At 37.5% G+C, this 21,790-nt stretch overlaps 1 protein-coding gene across 1 annotated transcript in view; it reads right to left on the reverse strand.

The window, feature by feature from the left end:
- Positions 1–21,790, reverse strand: part of LOC102191489 (disintegrin and metalloproteinase domain-containing protein 32) — a 214,423-nt gene that overhangs the window by 2,366 nt on the left and 190,267 nt on the right. Inside the window, exons 18-21 of the mRNA XM_005698845.2 lie at positions 14,541–14,631; positions 13,275–13,434; positions 4,438–4,476; positions 2,534–2,572 (exon numbers count right to left, since the gene is read on the reverse strand). Coding sequence (XP_005698902.2) covers positions 2,534–2,572; positions 4,438–4,476; positions 13,275–13,434; positions 14,541–14,631 — 329 coding nt within the window. The remainder of the gene's footprint in view (positions 1–2,533; positions 2,573–4,437; positions 4,477–13,274; positions 13,435–14,540; positions 14,632–21,790) is intronic.

Consider the following 21,790-nt stretch of genomic DNA (forward strand, 5'->3'; position numbering starts at 1 on the left):
GATTGCTGGGAGAAATACCAATAACCTCAGATATACAGATGATACCACACTTATGGCAGAAAGAGAAGAACTAAAGAGTCTCTTGAAAGAGGAAAGTGAAAAAGTTGGCTTAAAACTCAACATTCAGAAAACCAAGATCATGGCATCTACTCCTATCACTTCATGTCTAATAGATGGGCAAACGATGGAAACAGTGAAACTTTATTTTGGGGGCTCCAGAATCACTGCAGATGGTGACTGCAGCCATGAAATTAAAAGATGTTTGCTCCTTGGAAGAAAAGTCATGACCAACCTAGACAGCATATTGAAAAGCAGAGACATTACTTGGCCAACAAAGGTCCGTCTAGTCAAAGCTATGGTTTTTCCAGTGGTCATATATGGATGTGAGAGTTGGACTACAGAGAAAGCTGAGCGCCGAAGAATTGATGCTTTTGAACTGTGGTGTTGGAGAAGACTCTTGAGAGTCCCTTGGACTGCAAGGAGATCCAACCAGTCAATCCTAAAGGAAATCAGTCCTGAATATTCATTGGAAGGGCTGATGCTGAAGCTGAAACTCCAATACTTTGGCCACCTGATGTGAAGAACTGACTCTCCTGAAAAGACCCTGATGCTGGGAAAGATTGAAGGTGGGAGAAGAAGGGAACGACAGAGGATGAGATGGCTGGATGACCAACTCAATGAACATGAGTTTGAGTAAGCTCTGGGATTTGGTGACAGACAGGGAGGCCTGGCATGTTGCAGTCCATGGGATCACAAAGAGTCAGACATGACTGAGCAACTGAACTGAAACACAAGCTAGACTAATGGGTTAACTCTCCAGACCACACACTTCAAATGTGATATACATTGTCCTAGGATGGTGATTATCCCTCAGTCTTGAATACTACTTCCAGTAGAAGATGACTATGCAAATGACATATTCTATCATGAGAGATAATGTGAGTGGACAGTTGGAGTAGTTATAACGTCGATCATGTGTGTATGTAAAGTTCAAGATGTATGTGATATTCATCCACTACGCAAGTATTTTAGTGAGCATTTACTCTGCTAGGTGCTAACCACAAGTTGGTTAACAAAGTACACACAGTCATTATATTCAAGCAATTTCAGAGCTTATTGGCAAAGTAATGCACTAGAGGAGCATCAGTTTGGAAGTATTAGTGTTTGAGCTGCTGCTGCTGCTACTGCTGCTAAGTTGCTTCAGTCGTGTCCAACTCTGTGCGACTCCATAGATGGCAGCCCACCAGGCTCCACCCTCCGTGGGATTCTCCAGGCAACAACACTAGAGTGGATTGCCATTTCCTTCTCTAATGCATGAAAGTGAAAAGTGAAAGTGAAGTCACTCAGTCATGTCCGACTCGTTGCAACCCCATGGACTGCAGCCTAGCAACCTCCTCCATTCATGGGATTTTCCAGGCAAGAGTACTGGAGTGCGTTGCCATTGCCTTCTTCAAGAAAGTGAAAGTGAAGTCACTCCATCATGCCCGACTCTTTGCAACGCCGTGGGCTATAGCCCACCAGGCTCCTCTGTCCATGGGATTCTCTAGGCAAGAATACTGGAGTGGGTTGCCAGTTTCTTCTCCAGGGAGTGTTTGAGCACTATATTACAAATCCGTTGGTAATGGTGAGAGTAGAGGCAATAAAGAACATCTGCCTTTTTCTTCACACTTAGTTTGTACGAAGCAATGTCTATAAAAGAGTAACTATGTTAGGAGACATTATGAAAAAAAAAAAAAAAGAACAAAATAAAGGAAATAGAAATGTCAACAGCTTCCTGAATGGAGGGAGTGACGTCATCAGGGAGGATAGAAACTATCTAATGTAGTGGTGCAGCCTGAAAACCAACTGTGGATATAAAGTAGATTTTGGAATATCAGTGGATTGAATGTAACTAAAAGAAGACACTTTAAGGGAAATGCCAAGCAGTACAAGTAAATAAAAACTCTATAAGGGAGAAAAGAAGATTAGCAGATCAGTAAATATTCGATGACTTTGGAAGGATCACAAGGCCACATAGGAAACTGAAAACTCATGAGAACTCTGTATTAACACAATTGTGGGCTGTTGGATTGGGGTGGGGAGTATGAAACATGTAGAATTTCAGTTTATAATAACTGTCTCTTAGATAAACTCCTCTTAAGAGTGGTAATAATTTACTCAGTTGTTCATATTGAGTTTGTGGGTATAAATGTGATCTAAAAAAAAAGAAATATTTATCTTTGTGTATTTCATCACAAAACATGCACAAAAAAATGCTCTGATTATGTTAATTTCATAAAATAATTATAAATATCTTGCCTCTCATTAGACTTAACTAGTTTTTCCCTATGTATTAAGAGTAGGCAACCAATAAAAATTTAGTAAACTGAAGAAAAGACTAAGTTCATTAATACTCATTCCCAAAATGGAAAATATTAGTAAGTTGTTTTTACTGCAGTACTTCATCGATTGTAGCTGCTCAAAAATATTAAGCAATTATTTGTTCATTCTCAACTTTGACTTACTTATAAGAAACATTTCCTAAGTCACTTACCTGCTGTGATTTGTTTGGGCACTACTTTCTGACCTCGATCTAAATAAAAATAAAAATGTCTAAAAGTTAATACGAATAAACATGCCTACCTTAAGAATGACAATCAAGCCATTTTATACCCGAACTACTCTAGTTGAAATGTACATATTCCAGTGGGTTATGCTATCATCCCTCACTCAGTGTAGGTGAATTAATATCCTAGAAGAGATGAATTATGTTGACAAGGTTCCAGGATGAGAGATGCTATGAGAGGGAGAAATGGAGGCAGTTAAAGAGTTATATATACATACGTGTGTGTGTGTCTGCGTATTTGTCTTTATACTTTTGTGTTTGTGGATTTTTTTTTTTTTTGGTCTGGCTGCCTGTGTGCATGTCTGTGGAAAAGATTAATTAATTAATTCCTTTATTCAACAAACGTTTATTGAGCACTTACCATAAACCAAGAACTCTGCTACATGCTGGCTATGCAGTGTGGAGCAAGATATATATGGCCTTTATCCTTTATGGTAACAGTGTAATAGGACATACATCCAATGTGAGGAAAAGGTAACTATGTTTAAGGATCATATGACGACTCCCTGACACTCAGAGGATATACTAATGAAAATCAGTTTTTATTTTTAGCTTAATGAGAGTAACTCATGACTCTATAAGTGTCACTGAAAGGAAAAGATCATAATAATGAAAGAGAGATAAAGGATAAAAAAGAATGCATTATAATGGTAGAGGAAGACCTATTCGGAATAAATGAAATTAAATGGCCCTGTTGTACAGCCTAGACATCCTACTCTGTACATTTGGGTGTGTCTGGGACAGCAGTATACTTTGGAGGAAGCTAGGTGGAATCACGGGGGCACAGGAGCGCACTCCAGCATTCTGGCCGGGAGAGTCCCACGGACAGAGGAGCCTGGCAGGCTACAGTCCATAGGGGTGTAACGAGTTGGACACCACTGAAGCAACTGAGCGTACATACACACACACACACACAGGTGGAATAACACCATCCCAAACTGTTGGATGTGGAAAACTAAACAATTATTGTATTATTACTCAGACATATCCACCTTTCAGGAAATGGAGGGAGACTTAATTAAAACTACTTTGTAACTGTATGTATGGCTGAGTCCCTTTGCTGTTCACTTGAAACTGTCACAACTAATTTTTGGTTAATTAGTTATACCCCAATACAAAATAAAAAAGATTTTAAAAAACTACTTTGTAATTCTGAAAGGCTATGTAACACACAGAATTATTATTCCCTTTAAACCTTTTTCTTCAGCAAATTTTTCTCAAGTGACCAGGGTAAGCACTCATTCAGTTGTTAAAGAGCATACATATTGGGTTTCTAGAGTCTCCAAATAAAGAAGTGAACTTCTCCATTTATGAGTTAGCACCATAAACATTTCACCAATCATTTACTCCTTTGCGTCCCCAGAATAAACTCCCAAAATACATTAACAAACTGAAGAAAGCATTTATTTATTTAGACACTCACTCACTGTTATTAGTTAGAAAATACTAAAAGGAATTTGTGTGTGTGTGTGTGCTGTGCTAAGTCGCTTCAGTTGTGTCCAACTCTGCAACCCTATGGACTGTAGCCTCCCAGGCTCCTCTGTCCAAGGAATTCTCCAGGCAAGAATACTGTAGTGGATTGCCATGCTCTCCTCCAGGGGGTCTTCCTGACCCAGGGATCAAATCTGTGTCTTTTATGTCTCTTGCACTGGCAGGCAGGTTCTTTGCTCACTACTAAAAATATTAAGGGGAAAGAGAACCAACCATCTCTTTTAGAAGCTATATGTGTAGTATACCTTATCAATTGTTGCTGTGCAATTAATACTTACCAATGACTTGTTGAATATCAATTTGTTCATCTTATTTTAAGAAATCCTTTCTAATTCACTTACCTTACAGTATCTGATTGGCTGCTACTTTCTGATGTGGACCTAAACGCAAGTGAAAAATAATGCTTCAAAGTTAATACTTTAAAAAAAGTGTGCCTCTGTAACCAATGAATGTCAGGTCATTTTGTAACCTACATTAATTCTTTTATACTACTAATCACCGCTAATGAATCATTTCAAAAGATTACTAAGTTACAGTCTGCAAATTATAGCATTGCTTTTTATCCATATACCATGTCCATAGAGAACATAAATTTCAAATTCCCAAATAGAGGAGCAAGAAAACTGATTTGTTACTTCTCAGTAAAGAATATACGCTTGATTCTGAATACCTGATTCTGGCCTCTAGGTTCTACCCTGATGTGTTACCCACTAGTAAACAAATTACTGCAGGTGGTGATTTAACACCCTCACTGACTTCTAAACAATTAGGCAGATTGTATTGAGAGGGTAATCTCCACCTCCTATTTGACGCATAGAGAAATGGTGTAAAAATAACACAAAATCCTAATGAAAATTTCAGGGAAGGAAGTGATATTTCTAATGATAGTTTGAAAAAGTGGAAATAGAAAGCATAAAAGGTAAATTTGAAAATATTGGGTCAAGTTCCTGATTTTTTACAAAAAATCTCTACCAGAATACATTATAACAAAATAACAACTCTGAGGCCAATGTATAAATGTCGAGGTTGTGATAGGCAGAATTCTAACATGGCCCCCTAAGGTTCCCATTCCTTGGTTATTGAAATACTCTTCAAAGTACTGCTCTGAAAAAATTTTGCAAATGTAATTAAAGCTCCAAATCTGTTGGCCTTAAAATACAGAGATCATTTTGGTGGGGCTGACCCAGTCAGGTCAGCCCTTTACAAGGAGAGTTTTCTCTTGCTGGTAGAAGGGAGAAGTTAAGAGACAGTCAAAGCCTTAGGAAGACTTCTATGCCCTTATTTTTTTAAAGGTGAAGGGAGGTACCTGAGTAGCAATGCAGGTGGCCTCTGAAAGAGAGAGAAGGGCCCCAAGCAGACAGGCAACACAGAAAGATATACCTCAGACCTAAAGCTGCAAGAAACTGGATTTTTCTTACAACTTTTTCCCAGCCTGGCCTTCAGGTCAGCCTTGTGACAACCCAGTCAAATCCACCTGGATTTCCTACTTACAGAACTTCCACACAGAAAATGAATGTGGTTTAAGTTACTAAGTGTGTGGTAAATTGTTACACAGCAACAGAAATACAAAAACTAGGTAAAATTCATATTAGTCTTAAAGGAATAAATGAATCAACACACTAACAAAAGATTTATCATCATCAGTAATAAATGCCACACTATACTTACATACCTTTAAATAGTGGAAACAAAATAACTCTCAACATAGAAGTTCATACTAAGAAACCAACACAACAAGCAATTATCCTCTAATTAAAAATTTAAAAAAATAAAACCCAGATGTCAGCACACACACACAAGAAGTCCATACTACCTAAACTCACATTTGAGAATGAAATAAGCACAATTTTAGGTGGATAAGATAAACAGTTTGCTACACAAAGACTCACTGATGGAAATGTTCAGCAATGTACTTCACCAAAAGGGAGATTGAACATCAAAATATGGAATTAAATTCTAAAAAGGCTGTATAAGGCACTGAACTGTAAAATTAAAAAAATTTCTTTCCTTTTTATAAAAAAATGAGTAAATAAAGTGACAAAATATAGTGAAATCTTAGTATGTTTTGATTAAATATAATAATGATTAAACATAATAATAATGATAACACTGACTTATTTGTATCAGGTTAAAATTTCCGAAGCAACAAAAAACCAAATGACAATACTATGAAAGAGTGAATAAAAGAGTGTAAGGTTTACTGGGCTAATATCCATAAATTGTTAGAAGAAGATTATAAGTACTTTTGTATCTAAAATTATAACTTTATATTTAAATAATTTAATAAAACACAATATAATAACATAATAATTAAAGAATATCACTAAAAGAATACAATTAGAACACATAATGACCAAATTGATAGAAGGAAAGAAAAAAACATTGAAAGCACAATCAGTGTAATGGAACACAAGAAAGAAAAGAAAATATTGAAAAAGCATGAGAAATAGAAAAAACAAAACAAAATGGCAGAATTGATTCTAAACATACCAGCAAACATTATAAGTATATAGACATACTAAATTCAACTACTGAGACACTTGAGGCTACAGATTTTAAAATATCTTTGGCAGGCTATTTTCAAGAGACCAAATTAAATAAAAGGTTGAAAGTAATGCGACTGAAAAGTTATAACAGATAAACTGAAATGTTGGTATGCTGCTTCTGCTCAGTCGTCTCAGTCATGTCTGACTCTGTACAATCCTATGGACCGCAGCCTGCCAGGCTCCTCTGTCCATGGGATTCTCTAGGCAAGAGCACTAGAGTCGGTTGCCATGGCCTCTGCCAGGGGTCTTCCTGACCCAAGGATCGAACCTGCATTGCAGACAGATTCTTTACCGCTGAGCCACCAGGGAAACCCTGGATGTTGGGTTGGTTCAGTTCAGTTGAGTTCAGTCGCTCAGTCGTGTCCAACTCTTTGCATCCCCACGAAGAGCAGCACGCCAGGCCTCCCTGTCCATCACCAACTCCCGGAGTTCACTCAGACACACGTCCATCTAGTCAGTGATGCCATCCAGCCATCTCATCCTCTGTCATCCCCTTCTCCTCCTGCCCCCAATCCCTCCCAGCATCAGGGTCTTTTCCAATGAGTCAACTCTTCACATGAGGTGGCCAAAGTTTTGGAGTTTCAGCTTTAGCATCATTCCTTCCAAAGAACACCCAGGGCTGGATTCCATCCTTTAGAATGGACTGGCTGGATCTCCTTGCAGTCAAAGGGACTCTCAAGAGTCTTCTCCAACACCACAGTTCAAAAACATCAATTCTTCAGCACTCAGCTTTCTTCACAGTCCAACTCTCACATCCATACCTGACTACTGGAAAAACCATAGCCTTGACTAGACGGACCTTTGTTGGCAAAGTAATGTCTCTGCTTTTGAATATGCTATCTAGGTTGGTCATAACTTTCCTTCCAAGGAGTAGGCATCTTTTAATTTCATGTCTGCAATCACCATCTGCAGTGATTTTGGAGCCCCAAAAAATAAATTCTGACACTGTTTCCACTGTTTCCCCATCTATTTCCCATGTTGGTGGACCAGTTATAAATCAGTAAGGACTGAATTTGTTATTTAATAAATATTAATGGGGACAATACACTATCCATCACTGATTTTTAAAAAAAACAACACAGGAAGTAGATATAATTAGTTCTTACCAATCCATAACTACCATAGAAATTTATACATGAGTTCAGTCATGTACAGTCTATCAAATATCAAGCATTTGCTTGCTTATTTACCCAAGCTGTACATGAATATAACCCAAGCTGTGGTTTCTTTGGTAGCTCAGTCAGTAAAGAATCTGCCTGCAACTCAGGAGATCTGGGTTCAATCCCTGGGACAGGAAGATCCCCTGGAGAAGGAAATGGCAACCCACTCCAGTGTTCTTGCCTGGAAAATCTCATGGACAGAGGAGCCTGGAGGGCTAGAGTCAATGATGTTGCAAGGGTCAGACACAACTGACTAAACCCCATGTACATCCTTTTTTCTTTACTAATTATATATATTCTAAATTTTATTAGAGTCAGCCATTTTATTCCTTGTTTCCTCAGAAAAAAAAATAGCATTTATTTAAATGAATAGAAGACTAATTTACTAGAAACCAGATTACTATATATTAGTAGCCTGGTTTTCAGAGGATTACTTTACCAACTGTAGCTAGACATTGTGAATTACTAATTCATTGTTAATTTTCAACATGTGTCTTAAGATGCCTAACAGCTTACCTACCTGGTAACATTTCTGTGAGTGTCACCTTCTGACCTAGACATAAAACAAATGGAAAATAGTGTCCAAAATTAGTCGTAAGAGAGCTTGTCAACTGCGTAAATAAAAATCAGGCCATTTCATAAGCTGTATTATCTGTTTTACAAGATTAGTTACCAAAAAAGAAAACAATGTGCAAGGTCACTAAACAGAGATGCAAATATGTAAACATTCTTATTTACCTGCGTACCTCATCCATAAAAAGCATATTTCAAACCTGCACTGAGGAAATTGTCAAGAAGGCACAGATTTGATTTTCCTTTATCACTTCTGAACACAGAACAGTTTGATCCTGGATGCCTGATTCTGACCTTTATACCCCAACTTTTAACTTTTTATTCATTGATAAAGAAATGTTACATTTTATAAGATAAAATCCATACAGACTTCTAGACAATCTGATATACTGAACTGGTGGGAAAATTTCCCTTTCCATTCCTCATAGAGGAGGTCTGAATAAAACAGCAAGAACAGTTAACATATAACTGAGGTTAACAAGAAAAGAATTCTCTTTAGTAAAAATGAAGAAACAGAGAGTTCAAAGGGTAAATAGGAGCTAAAAGTGAATGACTGCAGGGGTGTCTAAACCAATGATACAACTTTGGGACTAGAGATTCAATAGTCATTCCTTAGAAGGATATAAGTTATGAGGACTTTGCATGTAGGGAAACTAAGTGAGCTCCTTAACTGGAGCCACTTAACCTGGGAGCCATGAATGGTCATACCACCCATTCAATAGGGCTAGTAAAAATCCTGACCAGTGGCCTTTGGAATGCAGCAGGGAAAATGGGGATATGCAACATGCATGGATAGATGGGGGAAAGTGCATCACTGAGGAGTCCCAAGCCTCCAAAAAATGCACTTTCAGGATGCCAGTTCACACTCCTACAAAGGCTTGAACACCATGCAGAGCATTTGCTTTAAATATTTTTGCTTTAAAAGAAGCAAAAAGGAAACCACCCACATGTGTGAGTCTTCAACACAAGGCATGCTGAATTCTCATGGGAAAATCATAGATATTGAAGAGAAAAGAGTCTCTGATTACAAAGCCCTGTAGTTAACATCAGCAGCCATAGCCAAACAGTGAGCTCACACACCAAGAAATACAAATGATTAAAAAAACACTCTGAGAATACTTAGAATCTCCATAGAGATTTTTGCAAGAATAGAATCCATAAGTCTAGAACAGGACTGAGAAGGAAGAAATGGTGATATGAGAGAATGATCTGAGAAAATCAAACAGAATATGAGATGGAGAGATACCTATGAAAGTGCAGTTACAAACCACAAAGATACAGTTCCAATACTGATCAAAATGGAGTAACAGACAGGCTTCACTCTTCTGCCTGAAACAACTGAAAATCTGGACAAAACATGTTAAACACTGGTTTTCAGATACTGAATATTAGACAAGATAGTGATCTATGAGAGAAGGAAATAAAGACCCATGATTGCCCCTTCTTACTGCAGGGAAGACTTTCCATGCTGTAACACAGCAATGGGAAGCCAGGCAGAAAAAGAAGTCTCCCCAAATTGAGGTGATACCATCTGGGGAGACCAAGGCAGCTACAATTCTCTGCTAGCCTTTGCCCTGCTTCATTTTGTACTGCAAGACCAAACTTGCCTACTACTGCTGGTATCTCTTGACTTCCTATTTTTGTATTCCAGTCCTCTGTGATGAAAAGGACACCTTTTTTGGTGTTAGTTCCAGAAGGTCTTTTAGGTATTCATAAAATCAGTCAATTTCAGCTTCTTCAGCATTAGTGGTTGGGGCATAGACTTGTATTACTGTGAAGGTGAATGGTTTGCCTTGGAAACGAACCAAGATCATACTGTCATTTTTGAGATGGCACCCAAGTAGTGCATTTCAGACTCATTCATTGACTACATGAGGGCTACTCCAATTCTTCTAAGGGATTCTGGCCCACAATAGTAGATACAATGGTCATCTGAATTAAATTTGCCCATTAACACCCATTTTGGTTCACTCATTCCTAAGATGTCAATGTTCAACCTTGCCATCTTCTGCTCGACCATGTCCAATTTACCTTGATTCAGGGACCTAACATTCTAGGTTTCTAGGCAATATTGTTCTTTACACCATTGAACTTTACTTTTACCACCAGACACATCCACACTGAGCAACATTTCCATTTTGACCCAGCCACTCCATTCTTTCTGGAGCTATTAATAATTGCCCTCTGCTCTTCCCCAGTGGCATATTGGACACCTTCTGACCAGAGGGGCTCATCTTCCAGTGTCATATATTTTTGCTTTTTCATATTGTTCACAGGGTTCTCGCACTGAGAACACTGAAGTGGGTTGCATTTCCTCCCCCAGTGGACCATAATTTAACAGAACTCTACACTATGACCTATCTGTCTTGTGTGGGCTTGAACAGCATTTCATTGAGTTATACAAGCCCCTTCACTGCAAGGCTGTGATCCATGAGGGAAAAAAATGTATATATACACACACATACATACTCAACAAATAAGTGAGTCTCTCAGTTATGTCTGACTGTTTGTGACCACCCCATGGACTATATATACGTCTGTAAACACTGGTGAATATGAATAAGGTCTATCAGTTCAGTTCAGTTCAGTCGCTCAGTCATGTCTGACTCTTTGCGACCCCATGAACTGCAGCATGCCAGGCTTCCCTGTCCATCACCAAATCCCGGAGCTTACTCAAACTCATGCCCATCGAGTCAGTGATGCCATCCAACCATATCATCCTCTGTCGTCCCCTTCTTCTTCCGCCTTCAATCTTTCCCAGAATCAGGGTCTTTTCCAATGAGTCAGTTCTTCACATCAGGTGGCCAAAGTACTGGAGTTTCAGCTTCAGCATCAGTCCTTCCACTGAATATTCAGGACTGGTTTCCTTTAGGATGGACTGGTTGGATCTCCTTGCAATCCAAGAGACTCTCAAGTCTTCCCCAATACCACAATTCAAAAGCATCAATTCTTTGGCACTCAGTTTTTTTATAGTCCAACTCTCACATCCATACATGACCACAGGAAAACCATAGCCTTGACTAGATGGACCTTTGTTGGCAAAGTAATGTCTCTGCTTTTCAATATGCTATCTAGGTTGGTCATAACTTTCCTTCCAAGAAGTAAGCATCTTTTAATTTCATGGCTGCAATCACCACCTGCAGTGATTTTGGAGCCCAGGAAAATAAAGCCAGCCACTGTTTCCACTGTTTCCCCATCTATTTGCCATGAAGTGATGGGACCAGATGCCATAATCTTAGTTTTCTGAATGCTGAGCTTTAAGGTCTATAGTTTAACTGATAAAACTATACCAATGCCAGTCCCCTAGCTGTGAAAATTCGCTGTTAATGTAAGATGCCATCATTGATAAAACCTAAGTGATAGAGCCAAGAAACTCTATGCCATTTTTGCAACTTTTTATATTTCTTGGTGGTGGTTTAGTCACTAAGTTGTGTCCAACTCTTGTGACCCCATGAACTGTAGCCTGCCAAGCTCCTCTGACAATGGGATTCTCCAGGCAAGAATGTTAGAGTGAGTTGCCATTTCCTTCTCCAGGGGATCTTCCCAACCCAGGGATAGAAGCAGGGTCTCCTGCATTGCAGGCAGATTCTTTACCAACTGAGCTACAAGGGAAGCCTTTTATATTTCTTAAATTATCTCAGAACTAAATTTAAAAGAAAGGAATGGTAAAGCAAAGAATCTGGAAAATGTAACAGGAAATTCTAATAAATGTTAACTAAATATAATAATGATAATTTTTAAAAAACACAAAATTTACTTGGAGGAAACTGAAAAACCAAATGATACACAGATTGAAAAAGATAGATTAGTGTTACAAGGCTAAGATCCTTGTCTTATTCAGAAGACATATAATGATTAAATTAAGACATTGTATATACAACATTTGCTACAAATACAAGTTAACAAAAATCATTAAAACAATCAAAACAGAATTAAAAATGTACAAAATAGTAAAAGAAAACAGAAAAATCATAATAAAAAAATGGAATTGGGGAAAAGGAAATAATGCCAAAAAAGAGGCTAGTAAATAGGAAGAAAATTAGATGGTAAATTTCAACATGAATATCTACGATCATACATTAAGCATATAAATATGAAAACTCTACTACTATATTTTTCATATAAAGCTGATTATAGGATATCAACTAAAATCTAAGAAAGATTGAAAATAAGGGATGAAAAATATGTAACAGGTAAATCTAACTTGCAGAAAGCAAGCTGGGATACAACAATATAAAAGAGTAAAAATAGAATTTAAGATACAATTGTTAATGATGAAAAGAAAATACACCAAGAATATATAACTACACTGAATGTTATATATTTAGTCACTGTCTGGTGGCTCAAATAGTAAAGACTCTGCCTGCAATGTGCAGCAAGACCCAGGTTCGATCCCTGGGTCAAGACTCCCTGGAGAAGGGAATAGCAACCCACTCCAGTATTCCTGCCTGGAGAATCCCATGGACAGAGCAACCTGGCAGGCTACAGTCCACAGGATTGCAAAGAGTAGGACATGACTAAACGACCAACACTTTTCACTTTCAGAGTATATAAAGCAGAAATTTCAACAAAGAGAAAGCCATGATATATCGGAAAAGTTTAGCTTGTATATAGTAGAAATGAGAATCACTGGGCATGTGAAAGCAACAGATGTGGATGCATTTCCATTCTTCCTGTCTCAATTACTGAGGCAATAACATTGGCAAGTTATTAAACCAGATTCTGAAATTTTTGAAACTTTAAAATAAGGATATCCAAAACTATTTCAAACAATTAAATGAGATATTGATGTAGCATTCAAAATTCCTATAAAATGTGAAGTATTGTTGCTGTTCATAATATTGCCTTACCTCTGACTAGATTTAAATGGTTTAACTTGAGAACACAAATTTAATTTACCCACTACTTCGGGATTCCTCTTTCTTGCTAAACCACTTTTTCGAAAGCTTCCATGAAGCAGCTATTATGGTTGCTACAACAAGAACAGGTAAAGCAATGTAGATAGCCAAAAGCCACTGCTTCTTCCCACCCTTCTCAGAAGTTCTTTCCATGGGTAAATCTAAAAATAAAAATACATTAAAAATCAGAGAAAAAAATTAAGCTGTGTACTTTTAAGTTACAGCAAACATCACAATGTTCTTAATTTTCATCATAATTCAAGTATCAATGAAAAATAATAATAGAATCATAATACTTAAGGCTATCTCTATAAACTCTCATTCTAAAAGAACAGACACTAAGTTCCAGGAAGTTCTAATGTATTCTACCTTATACAGCAGCTACAGCAAAATCTTACAGTATAAGTAGAACCCCATAACTTCAGAGACATATAACCAACAAACGTGCGTTATTACAAGGTGCATTATCTCAGAATTCTACTGTATCTGTGCATATCTTGTTTATCTTTATTAGAGTGCTGGCTCTCCAACATTAGGGATCTGTTTTTACCTATGCAGTCACTGCAGTGTTACTAAGATGGCACAGGCATAAAAAAATAGGACACATGATCCCTAACTCTAATTCTGCAACTAATTAGCACTGGGTGTTCTTTAAGTTCCATGAGGAGTGAGGCTTTGTTTTACTGTCTGTACATGCCTAGTGCCATATGATAAGCATCTGGCGTATATATTAGGAATTCAAGAAATATTTGCTTAATCAGTGGATAAATGATAAAAATTAAAGTCATGATAAACAGCATACTGTTTTAGCATCCTTCTGTCATCTCTTTAACAGCAATTAATAGATTTTTATCATTTAAACTGAAAACTCCTTTACACTAAAGGTTTATCTTCTACTTCCCTTATTTCTTCTATAACAGACACATATTAGTGCTAGACACAGGGTGTGTTGCTGATACAGAGCTCAGATCACAGGATCAACCATAAAAGTGGGAAAGGGTTGAAGGATAATTTAAAGGACAAAGTCAGACACAAGTAAATAAAAATTTTAAAAGATACTCAGCTTCAGTCATATTGAAAAGCTAATATTAGGGGGGGAAAAGCAAGATTAAGAAAGCATATTGGTTTCTATTTCTTTTGGAAGCTATTTGTTTACCTTTGAATTACAAATATTGGTTTCTTTCTAAGTGGAAAAAACCTAACTATGTTTTTGTGAAAGCAAGCTTGACAATTCTATTAACTGGATATATAAGAGAAAGATACTTGCCCTGTTCCTCAGGCGATATTCTGGATTTCACCCTGCAATCTGGAGGGCTGTAGCCACCAGTACAATTGCATATCATCTTGGAGGTGCACACCTAGAATCATTTTTTTAATTCAGATAGTCATTTAAAAATATTTTCTCATAGAAAGCAAAATTATCTGATGGATCATCAGGCTTACTCTGGTATTTTCATCTAGTGTAATTTTGTTTCTTTGATTTATTTACAGAGATAATTCTACAAATCAAATACTTGGTTTCTTGGCCTAAAGTATGCACAGATGCACACACATGCTAAAAGGAGCTACAAAGTGAGGCTCACAATATTTGAAATATCTGGAAAACTTAACGCCTTCAAATGTTCACCTGAAAACTTGGTGTGCAATTCCAGAACCATCTACTTAAATTCTATTGAAAATGACACCATTCCAGCAGTGTGTTAGAGCCAGCCAGTATCAGCTCGCAAGGAGGACTGTGTACACTTCTTCCCATCTCCATTTTCAGTAACATCATGTGGTGGTCTGCAGTATCTGTATACATAGATGAGGACTTTACACTTCCTCAAGCTACTTGGTAAGCATTTAACAGCATAGCACTGCCCTTGACCAGGATCGTTTATTCACTTCATTAGTTTTTGTTTGTTTGATTTTTAAGCAAAAGTTTTTTGTATTCCATGAGGGTATCAGATAATTTTTGTAATTAACTAATTAATGATAGAAACAGCTTTATGGTGCTTGCAATGTGTGAGTCTCCATTCTGAGCACTTTACATTGATTTACTCATTAAATCCTCACAACAGGCCTGTAAGGTTGGGACAATTATCATTCCCACTCTAAAGATGAATAACCTGGAGGCATAGATATTTAACTTGCCAAAAGTCACATGGCTAGTAAGTGGTGGAGACAGAATTTAAACCAAAGAAATCTGGCTTCAGTCTCTGCCCTTGACCACTAGGCTATGCTACTCCTCAAAATGATATAAAACACCTCTCAATTTCTAATATCTCAATTTAAGAATGTGATTCTAATTCCTGTATTCCATGGCTCAGATGTACATGGAAAAAAGTGTTCTGTTTGCAGTTTCCACTGCCCTAGCTTCTGTCATATCACTTTCATGTTGTAATGTGTGTGTGTGCGTGTGGCTGTGTGTGTTTACTCTGAAATATTGGGTTGGCCAAAAAGTCCATTCATGCTTTTCTAGAACATCTTACAGAAAAACTAGAATGAACTTTAGGGCCAACCCAATATCTCATTGAAATAATACTGCCTTTCTCAGGAGACACATGTTGTCAGTTCAGTTCAGTCACTCAGTCATGTCTGACTCTGTGTGACCCCGTAGACTGCAGCACGCCAAGCTTCCCTGTCCATTACCAACTCTCAGAGCTTACTCAAACTCATGCCCATCGAGTCGGTGATGCCATCCAATCACCTCATCCTCTGTCGTCCCCTTCCCCTCCCACCTTCAATCTTTCCCAGCATCAGGGTCTTTTCCAATGAGTCAGTTCTTCACATCAGGTGGCCAAAGTATTGGAGTTTCAGCTTTAGCATCAGTCCTTCCAATGAATATTCAGGACTGGTTTCCTTCAGGATGGGCTGGTTGGATCTCCTTGCAGTCCAAGAGATTCTCAAGAGTCTTCCCCAACACAATTCAAAAGCATCAATTCTTCAGCGCTCAGCTTTCTCTATAGTTCAACTCTCACATCCGTACATGACTACTGGAAAAACCATAGCTTTGACTAGGCAGACCTTTGTTGGCAAAGTAACGTCTCTGCTTTTTAATATGCTATCTAGGTTGGTCATAACTTTTGTTCCAAGGAGCAAACATATTTTAATTCCATGGCTGCAGTCACCATCTGCAGTGATTTTGGAACCCTCCCCCTCAAAAATGAAGTCTCTCACTGTTTCCATGGCTTCACCATCTATTTGCCAAAAGTGATGGGACTGGATGCCATGATCTTAGTTTCCTGAATGCTAAGTTTTAAGCCAGGTTTTTCCCTCTCCTCTTTCACTTTCATCGAGGCTCTTTAGTTCTTCTCTTTCTGTCATAAAGGCGGTGTCATCTGCATATCTGATGTTATTGATATTTCTCCTGGCAATCTTGATTCCAATTTGTGTTTCATCCAGCCTGGTATTTCACATGATATATTCTGCATATAAGTTAAATAAGCAGGGTGACAATATACAGCCTGGACATACTCCTTTCCTGATTTGGAACTAGTCTGTTGTTCCATGTCCAGTTCTAACTGTTACTTCCTGACCTGCATACAGATTTCTTAGGAGGCAGGTCAGGTGGTCTGGTATTCCCATCTCTTTAAGAATTTTCAACAGTTTGTTGTGATCCACACAGTCATAGGCTTGGGCATAGTCAATAAAGCAGAAGTACATGTTTTTCTGGAACTCTCTTGCTTTCTCTAGGATCCAACAAATGTTGGCAATTTGATCTCTGGTTCCTCTGCCTTTTCTAAATCCACTTTGAACATCTGGAAGTTCACTGTTCACAAACTGATGAAGCCTGGCTTGGAGGATTTTGAGCATTATTTTGCTAGCTAAACATGTTGTTAGTTTGTCCTAATATTGTGTTGTTACATTTGGATCACTTCGTTTACATGATGTCTTCCAAGTTTTTTCCACTGTAAGTTACTATGCTTCCATTGGAGGAGATAACTTGTGTATGTAATATGGACATATGTAAGTATCTGGATCCTCATAAGAGTTTGACCCACTAGTTTTAGCATCTGTTGATAATGATTTAACTCCATTATTTCTTCTATATTGTTTATACTATTAAAGAGTTTTCCCATATCCACCTTTTTAGAGCACTATATTTCCTGGTACCCTAGCTGCCAACTCTCCTGAGTACCTGGTGCTGCCAGAACCCCTGCAACCCAAGCAGCTGCACCACTTCCACACCTGGCCCTCACTGGGGCAGACCCAAGTCCTCCAGGGCAGCCTCAGGAGCAAACCCCAGTGGACGACCGATATGCAGAGGTAGAAATAAAACCGCAGTTGAAACCCAGGGGCAGTGTGACTGAGGAAGAAGACCCAAAACCCTCCCAACCCGCTGTACAAGCTGCACATTAAATCCGCATGATCAACTAGGCAGACTCTGTGTCTAGGGAACATATATAAAAGGGCATTGAGAGCTCCCACAAAAGAAAACACACTAGTTGTGATAGCTGTGGACACTGGAGGCAAGAACACACAGGAGTAGGAGCAGATTAGGATCTGAGCTGCCGCCACAGCAGGTCCAGAGACCAGCACAGCGTTGGAGGGCATCCTAGGGAGGTGAGGTGGACTGTGACTCCCAGTGAGGGAAAGGATTCTGACAGCAGTGATGCAAGAAAAACATTTATTATTCTTATGTTTTGACTTGTTCTATAGATTATTTTTGGATTTTTCCTCTTTTTTTCCCTCCCCCTGCCTTGTAGTTGTTGATTTTATTGGCACTTGAAATCTAACTGAGCTTTTGAGCTTTATTTTTTTTCCTCTCATTCACATTTTTATTGTTGTTATAAACCTCTGCCTCCTTGTTGGGCTTTTGCAGTACTGGGCAGCTTTTTTCTTTCTTTTCTCTTTTTAATTTTAATTTTTTAAACCTATTATTATTTTTTCTAAATTTATTCCTTTGTTTGCTTTTCCTACTGTTCTTTTCCCCTTGCAGTTAATTTCAATATATATAAATATTCTTTATCTACCTCTATTTAACTCTGCATATCTACTCTTTCTTTCTTTTCTTTCTTTCCTTTAGTCTCAACATATTTGTTAGTTTTATTTTCATTGCTTTATACCCCAGTTGGCACCTTGATTTAGTTTTGTTTTCCAGTTTGTGCTTTAGTTACTTTTGTTCTGGTAGAAATAATTTTTGGTTCCCTTTGTTTGCCAGGTCAAACTCTTGCCCTCTACTTTTGTTGGACTGTTTTTATCTTGCTTATGGGTGTATATATATATTGTATATTCAGCCACACTTTTTACTGTTGTTATTAACCTCTCCCCCTACATCGGGCCTTTGCAGTTCTATGGAGTTTTCCTTTTATTCCATTTTTCTTTCTTCTCCCTTTTTTCCCCTCTTTTTTTTTTATAATTTTAACTTTTAATTTTTTTAACCTATTATATTCTTTCTGCATTTATTCCTTTGTTTGCCTTTTGTACTGCTCTTTTCCCCTTGCAGTTAATCTTTTATACAAATCTTCTTCATCTACCTCTATTTAACTTTGCATTCTATTCTTTCTCTCTTTTCTTTCTTTCCTTTCCTCTCAACACATTTGTTGGTTTTTCTTTTAATTCCTATATTCCCCGCTTGGCGCTTTGCTTTAGTTTTGTTTTCCAGTTTGTGCTTTAGTTAGTTTTGTTCTTAATTAGTAAATATGATTTTTTATTTCTGTTGTTCACCGAGTCAATCTATTGTACTTTATTGTTGTTGGAATGTTTTGACTTTGCTCATGGGTGTATATGTGAATATTCCATTATTTCAATTATTATTTGTCTGATTTTGTAACTGCCATTTGTCTGGGGTCCATCTTTGGTTTCTCATTTTTGGATATTTGTTTTAATCTCACTTAATGCCATAACAAACCACTTGTGGAAACTTTGTTCCTGAGATCAAGACCTGAGCCTTTTGAGTAGGAGCACTGACTCCAAGATGCTAGACTACCAGAGAACTAACCCTAAGGGCTATCAAATAGTGAGAATTCACACAAAGGAAACCACTGGAATACAAGACCCAGCATCACCAAACCACCAATAACACCCTGTGCCGGACTCCTCATCTAAACAACAAACAAAACAAAAATACTAACAAAATCATCAGAAGACAGGATTACAACCTCTCTCAGCCTTTCCCATCAGAGGAAAAACAACAAACAAAAATTCAGCACAAATCTCACCCTATAAGAAGTTTACACAAACCACTGGATCAATCTTACAGGGCAGACACCAAAAGGAAGAATTCAACCTTGAAGCCTAGAAAAGGAGACCTCGAACACAACACGTTAAAAAATGAAAAGGCAGAGAACTACTACACAAATGAAGAAACAAACTAAAAACACAGAAGTCCAAATAAATGAAGAGGAAACAGGCAAGCTACCTGAAAAAGAATTCAGATAACTGATAATAAACCTTGAAAGCAAAATGGAGAAAATTCAAGAATCAATTAACAAAGACCTAAAAGAATTAAAGAATGAGCATGCAGAGACACACAATGACTGAAATTAAAAATGATCTAGAAGGAATCAACAGCAGAATATCTGAAGCAGAAGAATGAATCCGTGAGCTGGAAGATAAAATGCTGGAAGTAACTTCTGAAGAGAAGAATAAAGTAAAAAGAAAGAAAAGAACTGAGGATAGTCTCAGAGACCTGTGGGGCAACATCAAATGCACCAACATTAGAATTATAGGGGTCCCAAAAGAAGAAGAGAAAAAGAAAGTGTATGAGAAAATTTTTGAAGAGATGAAATTTTCCCAAACATGGAAAGGGAAACAGTCAAGTCCAAGAGGCACAAAGAGTCCTATCCAGGATAAACCCAGGGAGAAACATGCCAAGACACATACTAATCAAACTTACAAAGACTAAACACAAAGAAAGAATATTAAAAGCAGCAAGGGAAAAGCAACAAGTAACATACAAGGGAAACCCCACCCGCTTAACAGCTGATCTTTCAGCAGAAACTCTGCAGGCCAGAAGGGAATGGCAGGATATATTTAAAGTACTGAATGGGAAAAATCTACAACCAAGATTACTGTACCCAGCAAGGATCTCTCATTCAAAACTGATGGAGAAATAAAAAGCTTTTCAGACAAGCAAAAGTTAAGAGAATTCAGTGCAACCACACCAGCCTTACAACAAACACTAAGCAGACTCTATAGTCAAGAAATACAAGAGAAGAAAAAAGATCTATAAAATCAACCCCAAGCAATTAAGAAAAGGGCAATAGGAATATATATATCAATAATTACTTTAAATGTAAATGGATTAAATGCTCCAACCAAAAGACACAGACTGGTTGAATGGATACAAAAACAAGACCCATATATAAGCTGTGTACAAGAAAACCACTTCAGACCTCAAGACTTCAGACATATAGACTGAAAGTGAGAGGATAGAAAAATATATTCCACACAAATGTGAAGCAAAAGAAAACAAGAGTAGCAATTCTCACATCAGACAAAACAAACCTCAAAATAAAGATTACAAGAGATAAGGAAGGACACTACATAATGCACCCAACACAGGAGCACATCAATACATAAGACAAACACTGACAGACATAAAAGGAGAAATTGACAGTAACACAGTAACAGTAGGAGACTTTAACACCCCATTCACACCAATGGACAGATCATCAATACAGAAAATTAATAAGGAAACACAAGTATTAAATGATATATTAGATGAGATGGATCTTGTTGACATCTTCAGGACACAGCATCCTAATACAGAAGAATACACATTCTTCTCAAGTGCACATGGAACATTCTCCAAGATAGACATCTTGGGTCACAAATCAAACCTCAGTAAATTTAAGAAAATTGAAATCATATCAAGCATCTTCTCCAACCACAACACTCTGCGACTAGACATTAATTACAAGAAAAAAAACTTTAAGAAACACAAACACATGGAGATGAAACAACACATTTCTAAATAACCAACAGGTTACTGAAGAAATCAAAAGGGAAATTAAAAAAATTCTAGAAACAAATGACAATGAAAAAATGACAACTCAAAACCTATAGGATGCAACAAAAGCAGTCCTAAGAGGGAAGTTTATAGCAACACAATCCTACCTCAAGAAACAAGAAAAACATTGAATAGACAGCCTAACTTTACATCTGAAACAACTGGAAAAAGAAGAACAAAAAGACCCCAAAATTAGTAAAAGAAAAGAAATCACAAAGATCCAAGCACAAATAAATGAAAAAGAAATGAAAGAAACAATATTAAAGACTAATAAAACTAAAAGCTGCTTCTTTGAGAAGATAAAATTGACAAACCTTTAGCCAGACTCATCAAGGAAAAAAGAGAAGAATCAAATCAACAAAATGAAAAATGAAAAAGGAGAGGTTACAACAGACAATGCAGAAATACAAAGGTTTATAAGAGACTATTATGAACAACTATATGGCAATAAAGTGGATAACCTGGAAGAAATTGACAGGTTCTTAGAAAAGTTCGATCTTCCAAGACTGAGCCAGGAAGAAATAAAAATTATGAACAACCCAATAACAAGTGCTAAAATTGAAGCTGTGATCAAAAGTCCC

Source organism: Capra hircus, chromosome 27 (assembly GCF_001704415.2).
Source record: "Capra hircus breed San Clemente chromosome 27, ASM170441v1, whole genome shotgun sequence".
Classification (NCBI taxonomy): Eukaryota; Metazoa; Chordata; class Mammalia; order Artiodactyla; family Bovidae; genus Capra; species Capra hircus.